Source organism: Podarcis gaigeae (genome assembly GCF_964106915.1).
Source record: "Podarcis gaigeae genome assembly, chromosome: 4".
Taxonomy (NCBI): Eukaryota; Metazoa; Chordata; class Lepidosauria; order Squamata; family Lacertidae; genus Podarcis; species Podarcis gaigeae.
In genome coordinates this window covers 30,874,957-30,896,968 of record NC_139677.1, presented here as the reverse complement: position 1 = coordinate 30,896,968, position 22,012 = coordinate 30,874,957, and the positions used below count along the sequence as shown (strand labels likewise).

General features: G+C 42.4%; 1 protein-coding gene across 17 annotated transcripts in view; it reads right to left on the bottom strand.

The window, feature by feature from the left end:
- The window catches only part of ST6GAL2 (ST6 beta-galactoside alpha-2,6-sialyltransferase 2), an 82,333-nt gene that overhangs the window by 37,004 nt on the left and 23,317 nt on the right, over positions 1-22,012 (bottom strand). For 5 of the 17 annotated variants that reach the window (XM_083735577.1, XM_083735567.1, XM_083735569.1 and 2 more), the window contains one exon: positions 1,997-2,998. In XM_083735577.1, coding sequence (XP_083591703.1) covers positions 1,997-2,993 — 997 coding nt within the window. In that variant the 5' untranslated portion in view covers positions 2,994-2,998. Of the gene's footprint in view, positions 1-1,996; positions 2,999-3,341; positions 3,529-3,682; positions 3,916-7,203; positions 7,289-8,605; positions 8,733-19,251; positions 19,377-19,494; positions 19,618-20,234; positions 20,413-22,012 lie in introns of those variants that run through there. The other 12 variants (XM_083735571.1, XM_083735572.1, XM_083735570.1 and 9 more) reach the window with 11 other exon arrangements.

Here is a 22,012-nt window from a genome sequence, read left to right as displayed (position 1 = left end):
AAGAACATTGTTTTCGTGTTCAGTAAGTGAAGTGACAAAACATTTCTTCCCTTTGCCTCCTTAGCCACAGTCTACATCTAACAGATCACACTCAGGATGGGACACAGGTGTGTTGATTAGGGGTGCATTCAGATATAGCGTTTATTACGTGAGTGTTCCTGACTATTATGCTAGCTCTCCTGTTACATTTTTTAACCTTCATTTCACACAGCAGTGTCTGTTGCATAGGGACATGAATGGCGCAGTCGTCTAAACCACTGAGCCTCTTAAGCTTGCCGATCGCAAGGTTGGCAGTTTGAATCCGTGCAACAGGGTAAGCTCCCGTTGCTTTGTCCCTGCCCACCTAGCAGTTCAAGAGAATTCAACTGGACTTAACCATCCAGGCGTCCTTTACCTTCCTTATGGAACTGCAGCTTTTTGACCAATATACTGCAGCGTCACACTCAATTTAAAGCACACCAATGAGCTTGGCTTCATCTTTATTTGATGACCCCTGGGATTTAGTATGATGGGTGTGTGAGAGAAAAAACTTATCTCGATCCACACTCTCAGCACAACCTTTTATAGCTCTATCAGTCCACCCTTACTTACCACTTCTAAACTAAAAAGTTTCAAATATTGTAAAGGTTTCACATGGGGAAAGGTTCTACCAATAAGATGGAAAGGGACATTTTCTAGATAAAAAATAAACTAAAAATCTGTGGAAATTTTTCCATTTCTTAAAGTAACGATGAATAGATGCTAACTGTAAATAAATCATTAGGCAAGTTCGGCAGTTTTGATTTTGTCTATTGAATACAAGTAAAATAAAAGAGCTAAATTAGATTATTCTGTAGGGCATCAGAACATTTCCTTATGCAAATGACTCTAGTTTACATATGCAAAATTTCTAAAAACCAACATCACTAGTTGCTCAAACCCTTGATCAATTGGGTTGCCCTTCTCCATACTTTTCCTAGCTCTACAATATGCTTTTGAGGCGTGGCAACCAGAACTGTATGAAGCATTCCAAGTGCGGCCATGCCACAGATTTATCTAACAGCATTATGATGGGGCAGATTAATTTTTAATGCCTTTCCCAATTTCTAACATGAAAACTTACTCTTTCCACAGATGCCACACACATCAACACAGACATTTTCAGTGAGTTATCCATTGCAACCCAAAAGTCTTGTTCCTGGACAGTCAAACAGTTCAGATCCCACATGCATAAATGTGAAAAATTCCACCGGCTAAAAGCAACTGAACTTCCTGCCTTCAAGCACTAGGTGGCCCTAATCCTATCTAGGTATAGTGCAGATTTAGAATTTCTTGCATTATTTTACACTTGCTCACAATTAACCCTGTTTGTCGTTTTATTTTAATGCCTGCTCCCTCCTAATACTCGGCAAACTTGGCCACCTCACTGGTCAACCCTAACTCCATGTCATTTAGGAACAAGTTAAAGAGCACATCCTTGGGGAAATCCCATTTCTTATACCCCTCCAGTACGAGAATTGCCCATTTATTCCTACGCTCTGCTTCCTCTTCCAGTTACTGATCCATAAGAAAACCTGTCTTCTTATCCCACGACTGCTAAGCTCATTCAGGAGCCTTGGGTGAAGGATTTTACTAACATCTTCTTGAAACGCCAAGCACACAATCTAGTTAATTTATAGAATACACTGCCATAAGGTCACTAGCTCAGGTGACTTGAAAAGGTCGGTGGTCAAATTAATGGGGGATTAAGTCCATCATTGGCTACAAATCATGCTGGCTATATGTGGCTCCCAGCTTCAAAGGAAGTATGCCTCTGCATACCATTTTCTGGGGAATGAGTGAGGAGGGCTATTGGGCTCCTGGCCTGCTTGTGAGCTTCCTAAGAGACATCTATTGGCCAACAAGGGGAACAAGCTGATAGGCCTTGATCTGACCTATCAGGGCTCTATGTTATTATGGACAGTCCTGGTCCACATGTGCATGGTTTTGCACATTTTGTCGAGATCCTTCCACTCACCTATTTCATCCCCTAGAGAAGAATTCAGGATGGAACCAGCGGACATGACGACAGCACAGCTACCAAACCCACGTGGGTACAGCTTGCTCAGGGAAACTTTGGGGACCCTCCTTTCCCATCCGAGGATAGAAAAGGGAGCTTCTTTGCCATCGATGGTCCTGACGTCCACACGTGCCTTGAGCTCACAGAGGAGTTGCTCTGAAGTCAACTTGAGGTTTCGCTTCCCTTTGAAGTGCACCCTATGCTTATTGGTATCCAGGTAACCTTTCCTTGCTTTCTGTAGGCGAGGGAGAAGCATCTTAGAGGAGACGTTCCCTTTCCAAAGCCTGTAGAGGAAAGATTTCGACATTGTGGAATATACTCCATCCCATTCATTGGACTCTTCAAACATCTGGCCTCTCCTGTGTCTTGCATGTCTTTTCTTTTTCTTCCTTTGAGGGAGCCAATTATCCCGCAAGGCATTGCTCTTCTGATCCGCCCCCTCTGCTGAGACTAATCTCCCTATTCTCTGAATACTGCTCTGTGACCGACGCTGACCAGCAGCAAATAAATAATCACCAGACCTTTGATAGAAAGCACTTTTTGATTTTCTTCCTAATTGGGGAGGGAAAAATTCCTCTTCACTTTCAAAGCCATCATCTAGGTCAGCCCATTTTTTAACGCTCCCAGTCCCCGATTTGAGTGAACCCGAGACGTCTTTACTGAGAAGCAGATCGTTCTCATCAGCTGTATCAGAGAAGGACGGGTCGTGCATGGCTCCCATGATAGCTCTCTGCTTGCCTTGAATGGACAAAAGTCTTTTAGTCTCAGTGTAGGAGAAGGAGCTTGGAACTGCTTCAGCCGTGTTGCTATCTGTGAAATAGATGAAAATAACCAGGAACAGGAGACCCCACGCGAATATTCCAAACAGCATGAGTTGTTTCCATTGCTTCAAGTTAGGTTTCATGGCAACTCTGTGCCTATTCTGCCGTATGCTAAAGGCCCAGTGAAGGAGCATCAAACCTGGAATAAGAAGATTCAGTATTAGCAAAGAACGTCTCTCAAGGTAGGACAGAAACAAACAACTATAAGGTCAATGATAATGTGTCGAAAACTATGCAACGTAGGAACACTTATCAGTAGGTAAATTGTTTTCCTCAACAACAGATATCAAACCTAGGATATTTATGGCATAATGTCAATTTTTCAGAGCAACACAGGATAATGTCCCTCTTTAAGCACATTTTGCATGCTGCTCTGCAAACCACAGCCAAATCAACTCATGCTGAACTAAAATTTATATTGACAAGTGACAATCAGCTTCAAACTTTCAAACAAGGGTATACACACACACACTTATGCATACATTTATGGAACTGAAGGGCCCATGCAAATCTTTACTATTCCACATGAGACATGTGTCCACAGTGCACTGGAGGTTTAAGACATTTTATCACAGTGGGGTTTTGACTCATTTGTAGAAGTTATACAAATGGCAGAATTCAAGGGCTAAAACAGGTCTGAAGAAAATCTGATCTAGTCTCATCAAGACAGAATACTGTATATCTCAGAACAGTTAACATATCTAGCACAGTCCCCATGCAGGTTCTTTTCTGAATTTCAGATTGAAGGCAAGAGCAGGTTAATAGGCACAGCTACGAATAAAAAAATTCCCTGGTTCAAATTTTAGTCCAGAATTTCAGTTACCAAGGTAGCTTTATGCAAGCCATTGTCTCAATTTGCAATTTAGGGATTAAACCATCCTGCGTCTCAGGGATGTTGAAAGTGTTATGCCAAAGAAGCACATAAAGAAAGGAATATAAATGTTAACTATTATTAGGAGTTGGTTTTTTTATGACAATTCTGGTATCCTAAATAAGTGGCAGCGTGGCAGTCATGCTTCCTTAAGACTCCCAAGAATCGACCGCATGATTCTTAGCTTGCATTAAAACAAAGGATATTCTCAAGTGAAAATACTGTGCTGCTGAAGCTTTCATCCTCCTTTGATCCTATTCAAGTGGCTGACTGCAGCCCCTGTGTCACAACTCCCATTGTTTTGCAACAGAAGGCACTTTTAATGTCTCTAAACTAGGCCTCCTATTTATTACAGGAGGGGAGCTGAGTGGAAGAAGAGTCTTTATCCTTTTCAAACTTTCCTCTCTTTCAGGCTTTTGTATTGTCAAGGTTCTCCATTGCTAAGAAAGAGCATATAAAGACACACAGCTATGAGGTCAGGACGGTTCAAGTTGATGTTCTACGTTAGGCACTGTTATGTTAAATAGGCCCTTTTCTTCCCTCAAGAGAAAGGGAGGAGGGATACTGCAGCTTTTCAATTGGAAGTTCGTCTCAGGGTTAGCAGGGGTTGTGAATTCTGTGGCCAGACATTCCCATGGTGTTGGGAATTCAAACTTGATGGGAAAACTCTGCAACCTAGGTGGAAAAAGTTCTGGTGGTATGAGGAATTAAAGAACCTTTCCAACATAAAGCAAAGGAAGTTTCTCTTCAAAGCACAGAGACACTGCTAACCCTTTACCCCAACTTCTGTACCCCAACTTCTCAATAGAAAAGAAAATCCTCTATCACACAACCCACCAGGTATTTGTCCACATGTATTTGAAATGTTAACAGTAGTGTTATTAAGCACTCCGTAGTTGAAAGGCAACACAAGTGAATTGGCACAGCGAGACTATTAATTTGGGAGTACAAGCAAGAAACTGTTAAGCCATTTTCTGATCTCCTATGGAACTGATTTCTCTCAGCCTACTTCATTCAATTTAGAAGAGCAGATGAATTGAAAAACTGCCGCTCAAAGCAGCACGTTCCTCTGCTCTGACATCATGTGTAACTGTGCATGACTGCAGGAGTATTCTGTGGTATATTACAACCAGAAATGGCTGCTGGGAGAAGGAGTTATTGGTAATGAATGAACCATTCAACGTCAGAAACGGCCTATAGCAGCGTTTTTACGAACTGCATTAATCACACCTGCACAAATGAGTGTGCATAGCTTGGGATGGATTTTGTGTTTGACTCCAGACACCGTATTTAAAGAAACATAATAAACAGCCAAAATGAGGAGTTTTAAAACATTTTGACAGGATAAATAAATCTGTGGTCTCAGAAAGTTATGTGTACCTCTGTGACTGGGTGCAAGACGTGGCCATTAGAAATAAGATATTATAGCCCCTTACAAAGTTTCACACTCCATATGCAATAACTCATTTTATATCTGCTCTCAGCATGATCAGAATAAAGGTTTCTTTTCTTTGCTATACAAATATTTGCTCTTGCTACATTACTCTGCATCAACAGAGGTAACCGCAGCTGAGAGCAACAAACGAAATTGCTTTCCAAGACAAAATTTCTAAGGTTTCCAGCCACGAGAGCACTGGAAATCATCATTCCAAAAGTTACATACCAGCAGTTACAAAGTTTTAGTCATTAATTCAAACAAATTATGCTAAGTCTTCTAAATGGAAGATAAATTTTTTTTGCTTACAGAATACAACTGTGGTGCAGTGATGGAGAGTTGGGTTAGGATATGGAACACACATCTGCCATATATACAGCACTCACTGGGCAAGTCATTGTCAACCTCTACTTCCCATCTGTAAAATGGGAATCGGAAGATAAGAAGCTGCAGTATAGCAAGTGAGGCCATTGCTCTCTCCAGCTTGCTACTGTCTACACCAGAGCTTTCCAAACTGTGTGTCGCGACACATTAGTGTGTTGGCTTCAGTGTGTAGTTGTGTTGCGCAAACACTCCCCGCGCTCCTCCTGGGGCTGGAAAGAAGGGGTTAGTTCAGGCACAGGCAAACTCCGGCCCTCCAGATGTTTGGAACTACAACTCCCATCATCCCTAGCCAATAGGACCAGTGGTCATGGATGATGGGAATTGTGGTCCCAAACATCTGGAGGGCCAGAGTTTGCCTATGTCTGGGTTAGTATGTCTGGTTTGCTAGTAAAACTGAATTACTGTGTCACTAAATGATGCGTGTCTAAAATGTGTGTCACCAGCATGAAAAGTTTGGAAAGCTGTGGTCTACACTGACCGCTGGCAACAGCTCTCCAGGGTTCATTAACAGCCTTATCTGAAGATGGCAGGGATTGAACTTGCATATATTCCAGGGGCTCCTTTTTAAGTGGGACATTCTGGATTGACAGAATGCTCCCCAGCTTCTGATCCCCATCTCAGATGTCCCATATTGGATCCCATGCTCTGGCTGTGCCAAACCGCCAGACCGAAAGACGTGTGTTTTTGGGTTCCATGCTGTGGCGCAAGTTTGTTTGCTCACAACAGAGCGTGGGTTGAAAAAACGGAAGTGAAACTTACCTTGACCTGTGCATCACCACTCTTCTTCCTCCTTAACCTATTAATCTTAACCTGTTAATGCTGATTCAACTTTGTATGCCCTGAATTCACAGTATTTTAAACAGTCATGTACTGCTGTTTCTTAAGTCTGCACTTTCAAAGGTTGGTTGAAAACTTAATAATAGTAATAATAAATTATTTATATCCCGCCCTTCCGCAGCCAAAGCCAGGGTCAGAGCGGCTAACAACAGTAAAATAACACAACATACTAAAATCATTTCATTATAAAATTAATTCAAATTAATGGCAACGGCAACCATTGGGCTAGAGTTCTTGAGGATTGCCAAAGGAGGGGGTCAGGCTGTGCCCTGGCCAAAGGCCTGGTGGAACAGCTCTGTCTTGCAGGCCCTGCGGAAAGATGTCAAGTCCCACAGGGCCCTAGTCTCTTGTGACAGAGCATTCCACCAGATCGGAGCCACAGCCGAAAAAGCCCTGGCTCCTAACCTCTCTGTGGCCCGACACCTCCAAGATGTTTTTGTTTGAAGACGGTAAGTGGAACTTAATTTTGAACATGGTGCAACCCTGGGATTTCTCCCCCTCTGCCCTCCCAGGGAACTGCTCATAACCTCTGTGCTTGAACAGAGTGTCCTTACTTCACCACTAAGGCTCAAGGAACAAAGATTCAGGGTCATATGGCCAAAGACACCTCATTTGTTCCCCCTTATAGAAATCTAAGCATCATTCCTAGCACACATACTAGGTAGTTAGCTCCGCTGAACACAGTGGGACTTGCATCCAAAGAAACATACAGAGGACTGCACTGCTAGCGCTGGTATTCTCTAGAATAAAACTGCTAAGTACACATAAATTGTACCAAATATTTTAAATATCAGCCCAGTTCCTTTTCTCTTTGTACCTTTTAGTCCTTCTGCTGTTCAACAGGTTGCTGGTGGCTCATAAAGCAATATAAGATTAATCAGATACTTGCTTTGGAGTTAATTCTGGAAAATATTATTTCAAAGTTTAATATTCTCTTCTAATCCTCTTTGCCTTACTCGCATTAGTGTGCCTTCAGACAAATATTATAATAAAAGCTTTAGTATCTCAATTGCAATAATACAGGATTTAGAATAGTCGCTAATATCTAATAGTGATGCTTATGTCACACAGTCTGTTGTGTTAATGTTTCAGACCTTGCACTCTAGTGAACTTTCAGACGACTAAGTAAATAATAATATATCAGTGAAAAACAGATGCTTACTACTGTAGCTTTGATTATATATATATCATGCTTTTGGTGGGGCTGCTACAACTGCATAGCTCCACAAAGAGAAACCATATCGGACCCTAGTCATTAAAAAACAAAACAAAACACTCCATGTTATGTACTGAAGTTCTCACCCTGAGCCAGGAGGGGGATACTGTAGATAGTTTAGGTCCACATATGCAAATAAGGGATAGAAAGTGACGTTCAGTGATTGGATAGTTACAGGAAATGGTTACTGTTGCGTTCTAGTGGAGCTCTATATAAGCAGGCTGGCTGAACCCTTCAGTTCAGTTCTGTTCTGGCCTGTGAATAAACAAGAGCTGTTTGAAGAATTGCTGTGTCGTCTGATATGTTCACCCACAACTTAACACTCCACAAGAAAATCAGGAGGTCATGAGCCCATCGCTGTTGGTCCTAGACACTCCAAATGCAATTGCGCGACGGCCACCAGACATATAATCAGCAACTTTGATTTGAAATCTTATTTAAACTTTTACTGCCACCTCTGATCTATGAGGAAGCTTGCCAAAACTAAAGATAAATATCAGTTTCATTGCTTGGTGATGCATAAAGCATGATGAAAAACCTGAAATTCTTAGACTTTTAACACTGTTTTCTTTTGTATAACTTAATAAACAAAAAACAACATATAATAAGGCTAAATTGCTGATGACAAGCCAACGAACACCAGCTGGGATATTTTATTTGGCCTTCTCAAGGAAAATAAAGTAGTATTAATGCATACATTTTCTCTTTTCTGGCACAGTTTCACACATGGCTGAGAGATTTTAGTACTTTAAGCCAGCATCTGATCAAGAAGGCTTTCTTCTGTATGTGATGCAGTTGTATATGTAGCCTAACACAAGCCACTGGGATTTAGTCGTGGCTCCTACCTGGTTAGAATTCTTTGCAACCATGCAGCATGTCTATAAATCATGAGCATAGAAATCGCGCAAAGAGGAGGCCCACTCAAATCATAACAATTCCTCCCTCATTTTCACAATGTTTTTAGTCAAGAGTTGTTCTAGCCGGCATTTCTCTGGAAACATACCTTTTTTCAGTCTTTTTCTTTCAGAACCTTGTGCAAAAGAGGCAATTTTCTTTGCAGGACCTTTAGTCTTCATTATGCACACCTACACATGGTTCTACAAGGAGCAAAAGAGGATGCTGAACAAAGGCTAGGGAAAGCAAACGATTAAGGCTACTTTAAGCAAAAGATCCGTAGTGGGGTTGGTGGGAAAGGGAAATAATCTACAAACTTTAACTTAAAATTAATACTTTAAAAACTAAGCTGGATTGTAAATTTATCTCTGCCTTCCATATCCCCCAAACACAAGGCCCGATTATGAACTTAGCCTTGTATTTTATTACTGTTCTATCCAAACAGAATAGTTTGAAACTTATTTCTCTTGCTTTGTCCTCCCAACAATTCTATACAAGGTAGACTTAAACAGAAATACAGCAACACCCAAAACTAAGCAAGTGAGCTTCAGCATGGCCACAAAGGAATTTGAACCTCCCATTACTATTGCTAACATACTGCATGCTGCTCTTATGTCAGAGTCTTCCTATACCATGCAGAGACCTTGAGAGAACAGCAGCTTTCAAAATTATATATATATACCGTATTTTTCGCTCTATAACACGCACCTGACCATAACACGCACATCGTTTTTAGAGGAGGAAAACAAGGGAAAAAACATTCTGAATGAAACAGTGGATGTATCATTTTTGTGCTTCATGCTGTGGCCACAGAAATGTGATCTGATGGTGAATTTGGGCTGACCCAATGCAAAAATCCTGAGAATCCCTGTGCATCCATGGTTTGTAACCACATTTTTGCACCATTGCAGCCCCAGGCAACAGTGGGTGCGTGATTTTTGGGGGGCAGGCTGTAGCCATGGACATGCTATGTGCTCTGATGGTGAATTTGGGCTGACCCAATGCAAAGACCCTGAGGATCCATGTGGATCCATGGTTTGTAACCACGTTTTTGCACCATTGCAGCCCCAGGCAACAGTGGGTATGTGATTTGGGGGGGGGGCAGGCTGTAGCCATGGACATGCTATGTGATCTGATGGTGAATTTGGGGTGACCCAATGCCAAAATCCTGAGAATTCCTGTGGATCCATGGTTTGTAACCACGTTTTTGCACCATTGCAGCCCCAGGCAACAGTGGGTGCGTGATTTTTGGGGGGCAGGCTGTAGCCATGGACATGCTATGTGCTCTGATGGTGAATTTGGGCTGACCCAATGCAAAGATCCTGAGGATCCATGTGGATCCATGGTTTGTAACCACGTTTTTGCACCATTGCAGCCCCAGGCAACAGTGGGTATGTGATTTGGGGGGGGGGGCAGGCTGTAGCCATGGACATGCTATGTGATCTGATGGTGAATTTGGGGTGACCCAATGCCAAAATCCTGAGAATTCCTGTGGATCCATGCTTTTTAACCACATTTTTGCACCATTGCAACCCCAGGCAACAGTGGGTGCGTGATTTTGGGGGGGCAGGCTGTAGCCATGGACATGCTATGTGATCTGATGGTGAATTTGGGGTGACCCAATGCCAAAATCCTGAGAATTCCTGTGGATCCATGCTTTTTAACCACATTTTTGCACCATTGCAGCCCCAGGCAACAGTGGGTGCGTGATTTTTTGGGGGGCAGGCTGTAGCCATGGACATGCTATGTGATCTGATGGTGAATTTGGGGTGACCCAATGCCAAAATCCTGAGAATTCCTGTGGATCCATGCTTTTTAACCACATTTTTGCACCATTGCAGCCCCAGGCAACAGTGGGTGCGTGATTTTGGGGGGGCAGGCTGTAGCCATGGACATGCTATGTGATCTGATGGTGAATTTGGGGTGACCCAATGCAAAGATCCTGAGAATCCCTGTGGATCCATGCTTTGTAACCACATTTTTGCACCATTGCAGCCCCAGGCAACAGTGGGTGCGTGATTTTTTTGGTGCAGGCTGTAGCCATGGACATGCTATGTGATCTGATGGTGAATTTGGGGTGACCCAATGCAAGGATCCTGAGAATCCCTGTGGATCCATGCTTTTTAACCACATTTTTGCACCATTGCAGCCCCAGGCAACAGTGGGTGCGTGATTTTTTTGGTGCAGGCTGTAGCCATGGACATGCTATGTGATCTGATGGTGAATTTGGGGTGACCCAATGCAAAGATCCTGAGGATCCATGCTTTGTAACCACATTTTAAGTGGGGAGCGAAGGAAAAACAAAGAAGGGACATTAGAGGGGTGTGCAGAGAAGCAGCTGGCTAAGAATGCAGGAGAGGGATTTAACGGGAGGGAGGAGAGAAAGGCAAAAGTTTCCCCCCACCCAAGCCAGCCATATCTCTCTCTCTCTCTCTCTCTCTCTCTCTCTCTCCCTCCCTCCCTCCCTCCCTCCCTCCCCCTCTCTCTCTCTCCCTCCCCCCTCTCTCTCTCCCTCCCCCTCCCCCCTCTCTCTCCCTTCCCCCCTCTCTCTCCCTCTCCCCCAGCAGCACCGGAGCTTGCCTGGAGGGGAGGGGCTTTCCCTGCTCTTTGTTCCGTTTCAGCAAACACAGCAACAAAACAGAGGAGGGTGGGCAGTAAGACCCTGAGGCAGAATGCAGGAAAGCAGCCGCTTCCTCTTTTCAGGTTTCGCTTCTCCGTGCAGCGTGCAGCGCTGCGATTTGATTTTTGCATGATTTTTCGGCTCCAGGGACCACACATTCGCTCTATAACACGCACAGACATTTCCCCTTCCTTTTTAGAAGAAAAAATCTGCGTGTTATAGAAGGAAAAATACGGTATATATATATATATATATATATATATATATATATATACACACATATATGGGTTTGTGATGGTAAAACTTGTTAACAATGTTGCTTCCAAAAATACACGACAAAACAACTTCACTTCTGGTATCATTTTCTTCGCCGCCACCATTTTTTTTACTATTATAGTATAAAAAGTCTGTCTCCAATGCAATTAATGCAACATTTAACAGTCTTCAAATTTCTAATGCTTCATCTTCAGGTTTTTTATGTTAAAACACACCTTCAATTAAAATAAGTAATTTTGGGATGAACTCAAAGAATTTCTTGGGATGGGATACAAATCCCGACATGTAAGGGTTCAGAAAGACAGCAATTCAGTTACTAGAAATGATGATATTATTAGGGCTGGTGCCTAGGCGATTACACTTTCTTCCCCTGCCCCCTTTCCTAAAATTAAGGGATGCCAGTTAAACCTCAAGGAGCTAAGCTGCAAAAGGTAGCTGTGTCTGCAGGTGGGGCTGTGTTATTGCACGTCTCCTCCAGGCCACCAACCTAGTGGTGTTTGGAAGAGGATCTCAGTACAAGCACTTTAAGGCTCAGCTCTGATGTATAAGGTGGAATACTGTCCACATAGACCATTCTTGCACTGCATCTCTCCACTCAGTATCATACCTGTCAATCGTCCCTTATTTGGCGGGAAAGTCCCTTATCCCAGCACCGTTTCCTGCTGCTGTCCCTTATTGATGATGTCCCTTAAATTTCCTGGGTTTCAAAGGAAGCAGCTCCTCTCCCTCCCTCCCTGCCGGCCAGGGAGGAGGGAGGTTCCAACTGTGTTGCTTGGTTGTGTTGCTCACCCAATAAGGAGTCTAAGAACAACTGGGGGGTGGAGCTTGCATGCCTTGTGCCGATCAAATTGGCCGCGTTGCCTGAGGACTTGGCTTTGCTCAGCGCTTCCCAGCGGAGAGGTGATGGTGGTTTTCCTTGCTGCATCCCCTTTGCCGGGTTGCTGCGCTGTGGGAACCACTGCTTGAGGCTTCGTTTGGCTGCTGGCTGGGCTTTGTGCCTTTGGCTTGGAGGGGCTCAGAAGTTGAACATACCTGTGCTCTGAAAATCCCTTATTTTGGCTGCTGATCCCTTATTTTCGAGGCTGCTGATCCCTTATTTTCAAATCTGTAAGCTGACAGCTATGCTCGGTATGCAACAACAAACCAGGGATTTTTTTAAATTATCCATAGTTTCCGTGCACATTTAAACTGGAAACTATGGTTATCAAGTTTGGAACAAGCCAGGATCCTAACCTAACTTTAAACAGTGATTTAAGATACTGGTTTTTTCAGACTTCTGGGCATGCTAAGGAGAAAAGATTATTTAGCCCAGATATGTATGCCTGATCCAGGCCCATGGCTGCCTTACCTTTCCTCTTCGAAAAAGAAGGGGGGGGGGAGTGGTACAAGCATAGTATTATTTAAGAGGGGGCAGGCAGAAATATGGGGAAGAAAAATGAAAGGAAGAAAAAAGTTACGCAGGGATAAGAACATTCAGGAAGGAGCATAATGGGGAAGAGGTGAAGTTACAGTAAGCACAAAGACTTTGCTGGTTGGCATTTGAAGAGACTACAGCTAATTTCATATAACATTTCATACTGAAAGGAGCTTCATCATCTCTATTGTGTTTGGAGTGCTGATGCTACTGCTTATTTTATATAGCATTTCAACTGGAAAGGTGCTTTACCGTCTACTCTGCGTTTGCCCTCTCAACAAGCCTCTGAGGTGGATCGTCATTATTCCCAATTTATAACGGTTTACATCTGAAGTCGAGAACAAGAGGAATTACCTAATGACACATGAGAGGGGAGTCAAGGAGCCCGCCTTTACAAGCAAATGAACATCCCAGCCTGTAAGTCCTGCCCCTCCGTCGCTAGACTTGTTTATACTATTCCAAAGAATTAAAGTTAACAAAACACCTATCAGGACACGGGGTTGAGCCATGGGGCAGCTGTCACAGGGGAGCCCGGAGATGTTCCAGGAAACCAGAGCTCCAGGATGCAGACACACTTCATATTTAAAGTATTACTCCTCGAAATATTCCATCAACAGTGTCTCCGAAAAATGTTACACATCACTTGGGAAGACAGGTGAACTAATACCAGTGTACCAGAAGAAGCAAAGATCACCAGTGCTGAAGCAATGTTTCTTCAATATCAACTTTGTTGAGCTGGTCATCTGCAGATGCCAGATTATCATTTTCCAAAGCAACTACTCTATTCCGAACTTAAAAATGGAAAGCGTAATGCTGGTGGTCAACAAAAGAGGTTTAAAGACTCTCTCAAGGCAAATCTTAAAAAATGTAGTATAAACACTGACAATTGGGAAACACTGGCCTGCGAGTGCTCCAGTTGGAGAACAGCCTTTACCAAAGGTGTCATGGGCTTTGAACAAAACAAAAAAATTCCTTCCAGTAGCACCTTAAAGACCAACTAAGTCAGTTCTTGGTATGAGCTTTCGTGTGCATGGACACTTCTTCAGGTATCTGAAAATTCCACTGGAAGGAATTTTTTTGTTTTGACTATGGCAGACCAACACGGCTACCTATCTGTAAATGGGCTTTGAAGACACTTGAACTCAGGAAGAAAGGGAGAAACGTGCTAAGAGAAAGGCACGCTTGGCAAACCCTCACCATGATCAGCTCCCGTCTGGAAACCAATGTCCCCACTGTGGAAGCATGTGCGGATCCAGAATTGGCCCCACAGTCACTTACGGACTCACTGTTAAAACCGTGTTTATGAAAAACAATCTTATTTGGCTACAAATGATCACCAAAGAAGCAGCAGCAGCAGAAAAAAGTGAAGAGTCTTTCTAACTTCACTGTGAGAAGGAAAACATGCAGTATTCTGTTCCTGCTGATATTAAATCGTTATGCACAGTTTTCCCTCAGCTACTTAAATAAAAATGGACTGGGTTACCAATTGTGATTCAAATAATTTTTATTAGGTAAAATACATTTCAGCCAGATATTTAAGCACCAAGTTAGAATCCATAGCTACTTGGCCACAGATGAAACTTACTTCCAAGCTAACATTTTTATGACTCGAAGAATGATTAAAACTACTGAACTGGAAAAAGGGAGAGAGATTGATTTAAAACTATTATAAGCGTCGTTTTTCATTTCTCTCTTTCGTATTGTGGTACAGTATTCTAAAAGTGTTGGCTATAAAGGGCTGAAGTCCTAATTAAGCACCAAGAAAATGTTCGTAACAGTATCTTTTAAAAAGCAACAATTCTGCTTTCTGGTTTAATGTTTACAAGTCAATTCAAAGATTTATTAACTGCGCTATCAGTGACATAGATTTTTTAGAAGTTCCTGATTACATAAGAAGGGTTAACTGTTATGAATTTATGCAGTATTTAAACACCACATTATTACAATTCACAACGGAAAATGTTTTTCCATGTTGTCTACTTTTAAGCTCCTTAAAAAAAAATGTCTCAAGCAACATACTTTTATGTTTGGAGGGGATGGATCATACATAAGCAAAAACTTTTCAGAAGACTTTCTGAAGTTTATTGCTTGAGACAGATGTGCATGTCGAACCATTAAGTGCTCGTGTCATAGACTCCTGAGCTCATACTTTGAAATTTCTGAAATGAGCAATGATTGATTACTGTTAAAAAAGGGGGGTAATGCACAGGAAATACTCGAGCTGCAGCCTGCAGATACAGTAAATGTCACTGTTCCCATACTGATATGGAATTACATGAAGTATAATGACATATTTTCAAACAAAACATGCCTAAGGGTATGCTTTTCTGAGAACAGCATTTTTCATCAGCATGCAATACAATTTCCATCCCAGAATTCTCAGGCACCAGCACTGCAGATACACCCACCAGACAGTCGCTGCTTTAATCTCCCATGCTCAAATTCCTGATGCTACAGTGCAAATGAGTATCCTAGATCCCCTGGTCTGATTCTATTCAGTTTAATTTCCGGGTGGGTTGGGGATTAATTGGCAGCTGGCTGCACTAACCTTTGCACATGATGCTCAAAGTAAACAAAATCAGATGAGGCTGAATGTATAGTACGTTTTGCACAAGCTCACAGATTTGAAACCCTTTGGTCAATCAAATGTATCCACCTACACAGTAAATTGACTCCTCCAGACATTCCATAGCATGAGGGGTTTAACCACAGGGAGTATCAACACAGTCCTGTATGTGTCTACTCAACAATGGCCCTTACTCCCAAATTAATGGGCACAGGAATGCAGCCTAGACAGTCTGCAATTAGCACTGAGCTTCCCAGCTCCAATATGCCAAGCCACTGTGCAAGCAACAGAAATTGTGGATACAGAACACTATTGATTGGAACAGCAGAAACCTCTGAGGGTTAGATCAGGCCCCCAAACTGAGGGTTAGCCATCCATATTTAATAGAAATAGAAGAGCAAATTGCACACTTACATGCACCAAAAAACAATCTTTTGTTTGCTAGGCTTGGTGTGGATCAAAGCACTTAGAGGATGATGAAATATCCCAGCTTTTACAGAAAGGGGAGACACCGATCATGTTGCAATTCTTATCCTGCCCCCCAGTTATTTTAGGCATGATATGTTATTATTTGTTTGGTGGCTACCCTGTGATTCTAGATCAGTGTTTTTCAACCTTTTGTGGGCAAAGGCACACTTGTTTCATGAAAAAAATCACGAGGCACACCACCATTAGAAAATGTTAAAAAAATTAACTCTGTGCCTATATTGACTATATATAAAGTAATTCTCTCGAATAGGAATCAAATAAACACAAAGGAAGTATTTTATAATTACTTTATTATGAAATAGTAAGTAAACAGAAATATGAAAAATTATAAAATACTTTATTTTTAAATCTTTTGAATTTTTCAATTTTTCCCACGGCACACCAGGCAACATCTCGCGGCACACTAGTGTGCCGTGGAACAGTGGTTGAAAAACACTGTTCTAGATGACTCAAAGAATATCCCTAACATACAACTTGAGGCAAACAAGCAGTGCTTACTTCTACCTAATATAAGTGTTGGTTTTTTTCACGAATTGGAGCTCTGCAAACTGTTTTATTGCTGATTTATTATTTGTATATATAGTACCCCCAATTCCCTAAATAATCCCATGGTGGGTTACAAAAATTATATACAAATTATCATTAAATACATAAAATAAACCCACAAAACTAACCAATAGCAGAGTTAACAAAGCACAAGTCCAGAAGAGTAATACAGAAGGATAGATATCCAAAGGCCTGAGTACACGTTTGTTTTTACCACTTACCAAAAGCATACAATGGTGGGGTAAAATACCATAACCACAGAGAAGGCCCTCTCATGAACTACCACAACCTTTAGGATCACGTAGAATGGTAGTACAGTAATACCTCAGAAGTCGAATGCCTTACGAGTCAAACGTTTTGGCTCCTAAACGCCGCAAACCCAGAAGTGAGTGTTCCAGTTTGCAAACACACTTTGGAACCCGAATGGCCGACACGTGTTTTTCTGCTTCCGATTGGCTGCAGGGGAAGGAGCTCCCTGCAGCCAATCGGAAGCTGCGCCTTGGTTTCCAAACATTTTGGAAGTCGAACGGACTTCCAGAACGGATTCCGTTTGACTTCCGAGGTATGACTGTACTGCAAACAGGGCATCATCTGACAATTTTAACACCCAGGCAGGTCACTTGAGGGTATTTGGGGCTCATTTTGGTATCTGGTTTTCTTCACACCATCCAAACTTTTCAGACCCAAAACAGGGACGCACTCCCAGCCACGTCATGTGACCCAGGCCTCACCCTCATCCTGAAAAAGCGCTTTTTGGGGAGGTGTGTTTTTGGGTGCCACACGAGATCATGGCCCCCAAAAAGCGAGAGCCCGCCGTGCAAGATTGCAGCAGCCAAAATGGCCACCGTGATCTCACACTTGTTTTTGTTTTAGAGGCATTCAGGCCACTTAGTACACCCTAAAATAGGCTTTCCACTAGGCCTCTAGACCCCTTCAAACACGAAATGGTATCATTCAGGGCATAATGGTGTGAATGACTCTGAACTCCTCTGACCACAGTTTGAGCCTTCTCCCTGAATATAGACATCTGATGGGATGGGTGGACCGCTGGACCACGGCCAAAAGAGTAGCACTATCTTAGTCATCCCCAACCCCACATTAATTCTGGAACAGACTTAGAGGAGTTTTCCCATCACTACCCAATTGAGAACTGCTGAAATTCAAGCTCCTGCGAATAACAGAAAAAGGTGTTCACAGTAGTGCACCTGCTTTTAATTCATAAGGTCGCAGGTCCATCCCTCAGCATTTCCAAGTAGGGCTAGGAAGACCTATCTGAAACACTTCACATGCTCAAAAGTACACTCTCCTTTAATTTCTACTTCATGCACTCCAGGACTAAATTATGCCATCCAAATAGTTTCTAGCGTTAATGCACTTTCTTAAGCTCTGGCTTCAGATTGCATTATCTTTTTATTTCTTTTTTTTAAAAAAGGATGTTGCGGGGGGGGGGGGGGGAGTCACAGCAGTTGTCAAGGTCTTTAAGCCAATCAGTCATGAAGTGTTATTTGTTTGCGTGTTTTGAGCGTATTTCAAATGCCTCGCTTACTTTACACTCGCTGTGTTATTTTCTTCCTCTTGTCTCTCAGCCAGAGAGATTAAAAAAGAAAAGAAAAGTGAACAAGTCTTTTGATTAGAAAAGTATTGCATTTCAAAGAGAAGGGGGTGGAGGAAGACATGATTACAAGCTCTGTTTGGCAGACAAGAATCAGAAATCGAGTGTCAATGTCTGCTTTGAAGGAACCAGCCAGCGTAGGTGACAAATGTGCAATTGTGGAGCACCAAGGGGAGTGTAGTAAAGAGGCGTTGTGTATGATCTATCCCAGGAGCAGTAGTGCTAAATTTATTACATTTCAGTGCACAATTCAAAGTGTTGGTGCTGACCTTTAAAGCCCTAAAACGGCCTCAGCTCTGTATACCTAAAGGAGTGTCTCCACCCCCATTGTTCAGCCCAGATATGGATGTCCAGCTCCGAGGGCCTTCTGGCAGTTCCCTCACTGCAAGAAGTGAGGTTACAGGGAACCAAGCAGAGGGCCTTCTCGGTAGTGGCTCCTGCCATGTGGAACGCCCTCCCATCAGATGTCAAGGAAATAAACAACTGTCTGACTTTTTGAAGACATCTGAAGGTAGCCCTGTTTAGGGAAGTTTTTAATGTTTGACGTTTTATTGTGCTTTTAATATTCTGTTGGGAGTCACCCAGAATGGCTGGGGAAACCCAGCCAGATGGGCAGGGTATAAATAATAAATAATTATTATTATAACTAGGCAAGAGGACCTACTCGGCAGTGGCACCTTCCCTGTGGAGCGCCCTCCCATCAGATGTCAAGGAGATAATGAACGACACAACTTTTAGAAGACATCTGAAGGCAGCACTGTTTTTAATGTTTGATATTTTATTACGTTTTTATATGTCTTGGAAGCCACCCAGAGTGGCTGGGGCAACTCAGTTAGATGGGCAGGGTATAAATATAATAATAATAATAATAATAATAATAATAATAATAATAATACATCAAATACTTGTTGCTGTTAGGAAAAACCTCTTTAACTACTTTTGTTTTTATAACGAATACTGCAGGGGGTAACTAGCTTAGTGCCCACCAACTGCGGACTCCCAGCTCTCATCATTGCTAGTCAGCATGGTGAACAGGGATAAATGGAGTTTTGGCTTATCAAAAGCGAGTGACAGGAATTAGATAGGACCAGAACAGCTGACAGAAGCCCCAGATTATTAACATTGGCCTGGCTCCAAAAGGTAGTTATTGCAGAGAACGCGCATTTTAACTACCTGGCTTGATACAGGAAGTGGAATCTCCCCACATTTCTCTATTTTGAGAAACTATTTACCTGTCTACCTTGCTTGTAGCTCAGAAAGTTGCTGAAGGAAGTAGGCCATTTCCCACTTTTTCTGAAGGCAAAGCATAATCGTCTTCTTCTCCTTTTTAATTCTGGCAACGTAATCCTATGCATGTCTATTCAGAAGTAAGCCTCATTGAGTTCAATGTATATTCATGCCAGATAAGTGAATAAAGAATTTCAGCCTCAGTCTCTTAACTCCAGAAATACTACCTACTTAGAGCTGCTTCGTACCATATATTGTAAAAATATAGCTGCGTTTTCGATATCCCCTTTCCAACATTTGCAACATCTTTAGTCCGCTGCATTTTGAACAGTCCCCTCCTACTTTACTCCAGTGGCTTTCAAAGTGGTACAGAAATGGGTTCTGTGGAAGCTTATCAAGGATTCCTCAATGAGATCACAATGGTTTCCTTGAAAGGCAGCTGGTCCACTGTCCTCAATTACAGAGGGGACACCGGTGGTGCTGTGGTCTAAACCACAGAGCCTATTGGGCTTGCCGATTGTTAGGTCCACAGTTTGAATCCACCTGGCGGGGTGAGCTCCCATTCCTTTGTCCCAGCTCCTGCCAACCTAGCAGTTCGAAAGCATACCAGCACGAGTAGATAAATAGGTACCGCTCCGGATGGGAAGGTAAACAGCGTTTCCGTGCGCTCTGGCACTCGTCACAGTGTCCCGCTGCACCAGAAGTGGTTTAGCCATGCTGGCCACATGACCCAGAAAGATGCCAGTGGACAAACACCAGCTCCCTTGGCCTGAAAAGTGAGATAAGCGCCGCACCCCATAGTTGCCTTTGACTGGACTTAACTGCCCAGGGGTCCTTTACCTTTACCTTTTTACCTTCAATTATGACGTGATGGCTACATCTAAAGGACCTTGTCTGTGGCATATAGAGCACTGGCAAGGCACTACTGAGCTGCTCAGAATCTTATTATAAACCGAATGCATGTTCTAGACCAATCCCAAGAACTCACAGTTATGTGGAAGACAAGTTCACATACAGAGTGTGTCCTGGAATGTAGAGAGTCTGAAAAGGCAAGTCCATCTGCTAATACTCCCAAGATTATTGCTGCAAGACTTTCTTCAGGTTTCCTCCACTGTCACAGTGATGGTGAGTGGCAATAAGCCATCAGACCTTCTTATGATGTCATGATAAACTCGTGATAAACTTTCCAGGTAAACTCACTTGGTACCTACTGGGAGAGTCATCCTCCCTGTCCACCCACACTTCAAGTTGGATCTTTATCTCTCACGTTGGCACAATGTGCTGTCCCTGCTGCTTTAGTTTTTTATATGTCTATTTCCCCCCTCTGCATATTATTATTATTATTATTATTATTATTATTATTATTAATAATATTGAATAAGCCATCCAAGAAAAAAATATATATCTGAAGGATAGGCTAGAAACTCCTAAAGTAAGTAAATAAAATTACCCAAACAAAATTAAAAAATAAATAATTTAAAAATCCTCTGTAGTAGAAAATTCGTAAATGATTTCTGCCGGGGTAGGGTGGGGGAAGAAACATTAGCAAAAGCACAACATATACATATTTTCAGCAGAGCAAACTTCACATAATGCCAACTTACAGGCATCACCTTTTCTTATAATAGAGTTTGAGGGTTTGTTTACTTATCGAATCTGAGACATACTAGACTGGGCATTCTGAAGATAAATGAGTCCTCCCCCCTGCCCCCCCCCAATGAGGTGTTCTACTGTTCTTGGATATATTCCTAATTTCCTTTGGCTTGTTGTAATTTCAAAATGGCTTGGCTCGGAAAATTAAAACTTACTTTCATGTTATCTTGGCAAAAGCTAGTGCCTCTGACTAATTTGAGGGTGCTCATTAATTGAAATTGAATTATGTGCGGAATATCAGTCCCAACACATTGCCAACACCACTTGTTGACATTTTTGCACAGTGGAAAAACTAGCGCCAGTGTGGTAAAAGCTGCTTGTACAACTTAACAGTTCCATGAGTATTTAGGATTGTAGTTCTCAGGCCATTTAGACTGAGCTCTTATGCCTCCTTTTCCTCCTCAGTAATATTTTACAGACATATTACAAGCTCAGTAACTTCACGTCCACCAAATACTCACAATTTCAAAATCTGCAACACCCCCATGCTTAAGAGGCAGGAGAAAAACTCCGCTCTGGAGAAGTGGGGTCTTACAATGATCAGAGCCAAATGAATAAACTTGAGCCATCAGCTTGTAATATTAACAATTTCTGGGAAGTAATAGTTAGTCTTGAAATAATGAAGTAGACCCTGGGGTTTTAGTGGACTTTAGTTTTCCATTCCTCCCTCCCAGGTTAAAAAAACAACCCCAAAACCAGCAGTTTAGCAATACTTTTTTTTGTAATCAGGTGTCTCTCTTCTCCATAAATAGGGGCTTTACAAAAAGAACCTCTGCAGGGACCCCCCTGGGAGCTTAGAATTTGCTTGTAGTAAAGTTATCTGAGTTTGAGAAAGCCAAAGTAACACAATTTGTGTCGTGCCGTGGAATCTTGGCCGGCTGCCACACCTTTCCTGCAGACCACATTTTTCTTGCCCAATACCCTCCTTTCCTACATTTTCCCTGCTACTCTGCCCCTTTTTGGTTTTCCCATTCTAGTTCCAAATGTGTCTATCTGCTACCAGCTGCCAAACTAAACCCACGTTACCTAAGGCAGGCTGAATAAGTGGCGTTCTTGACACGAACCCCTTGCTCTTAAAGAACCGTAAAACAACCACTAAACAAAGAAACCTTG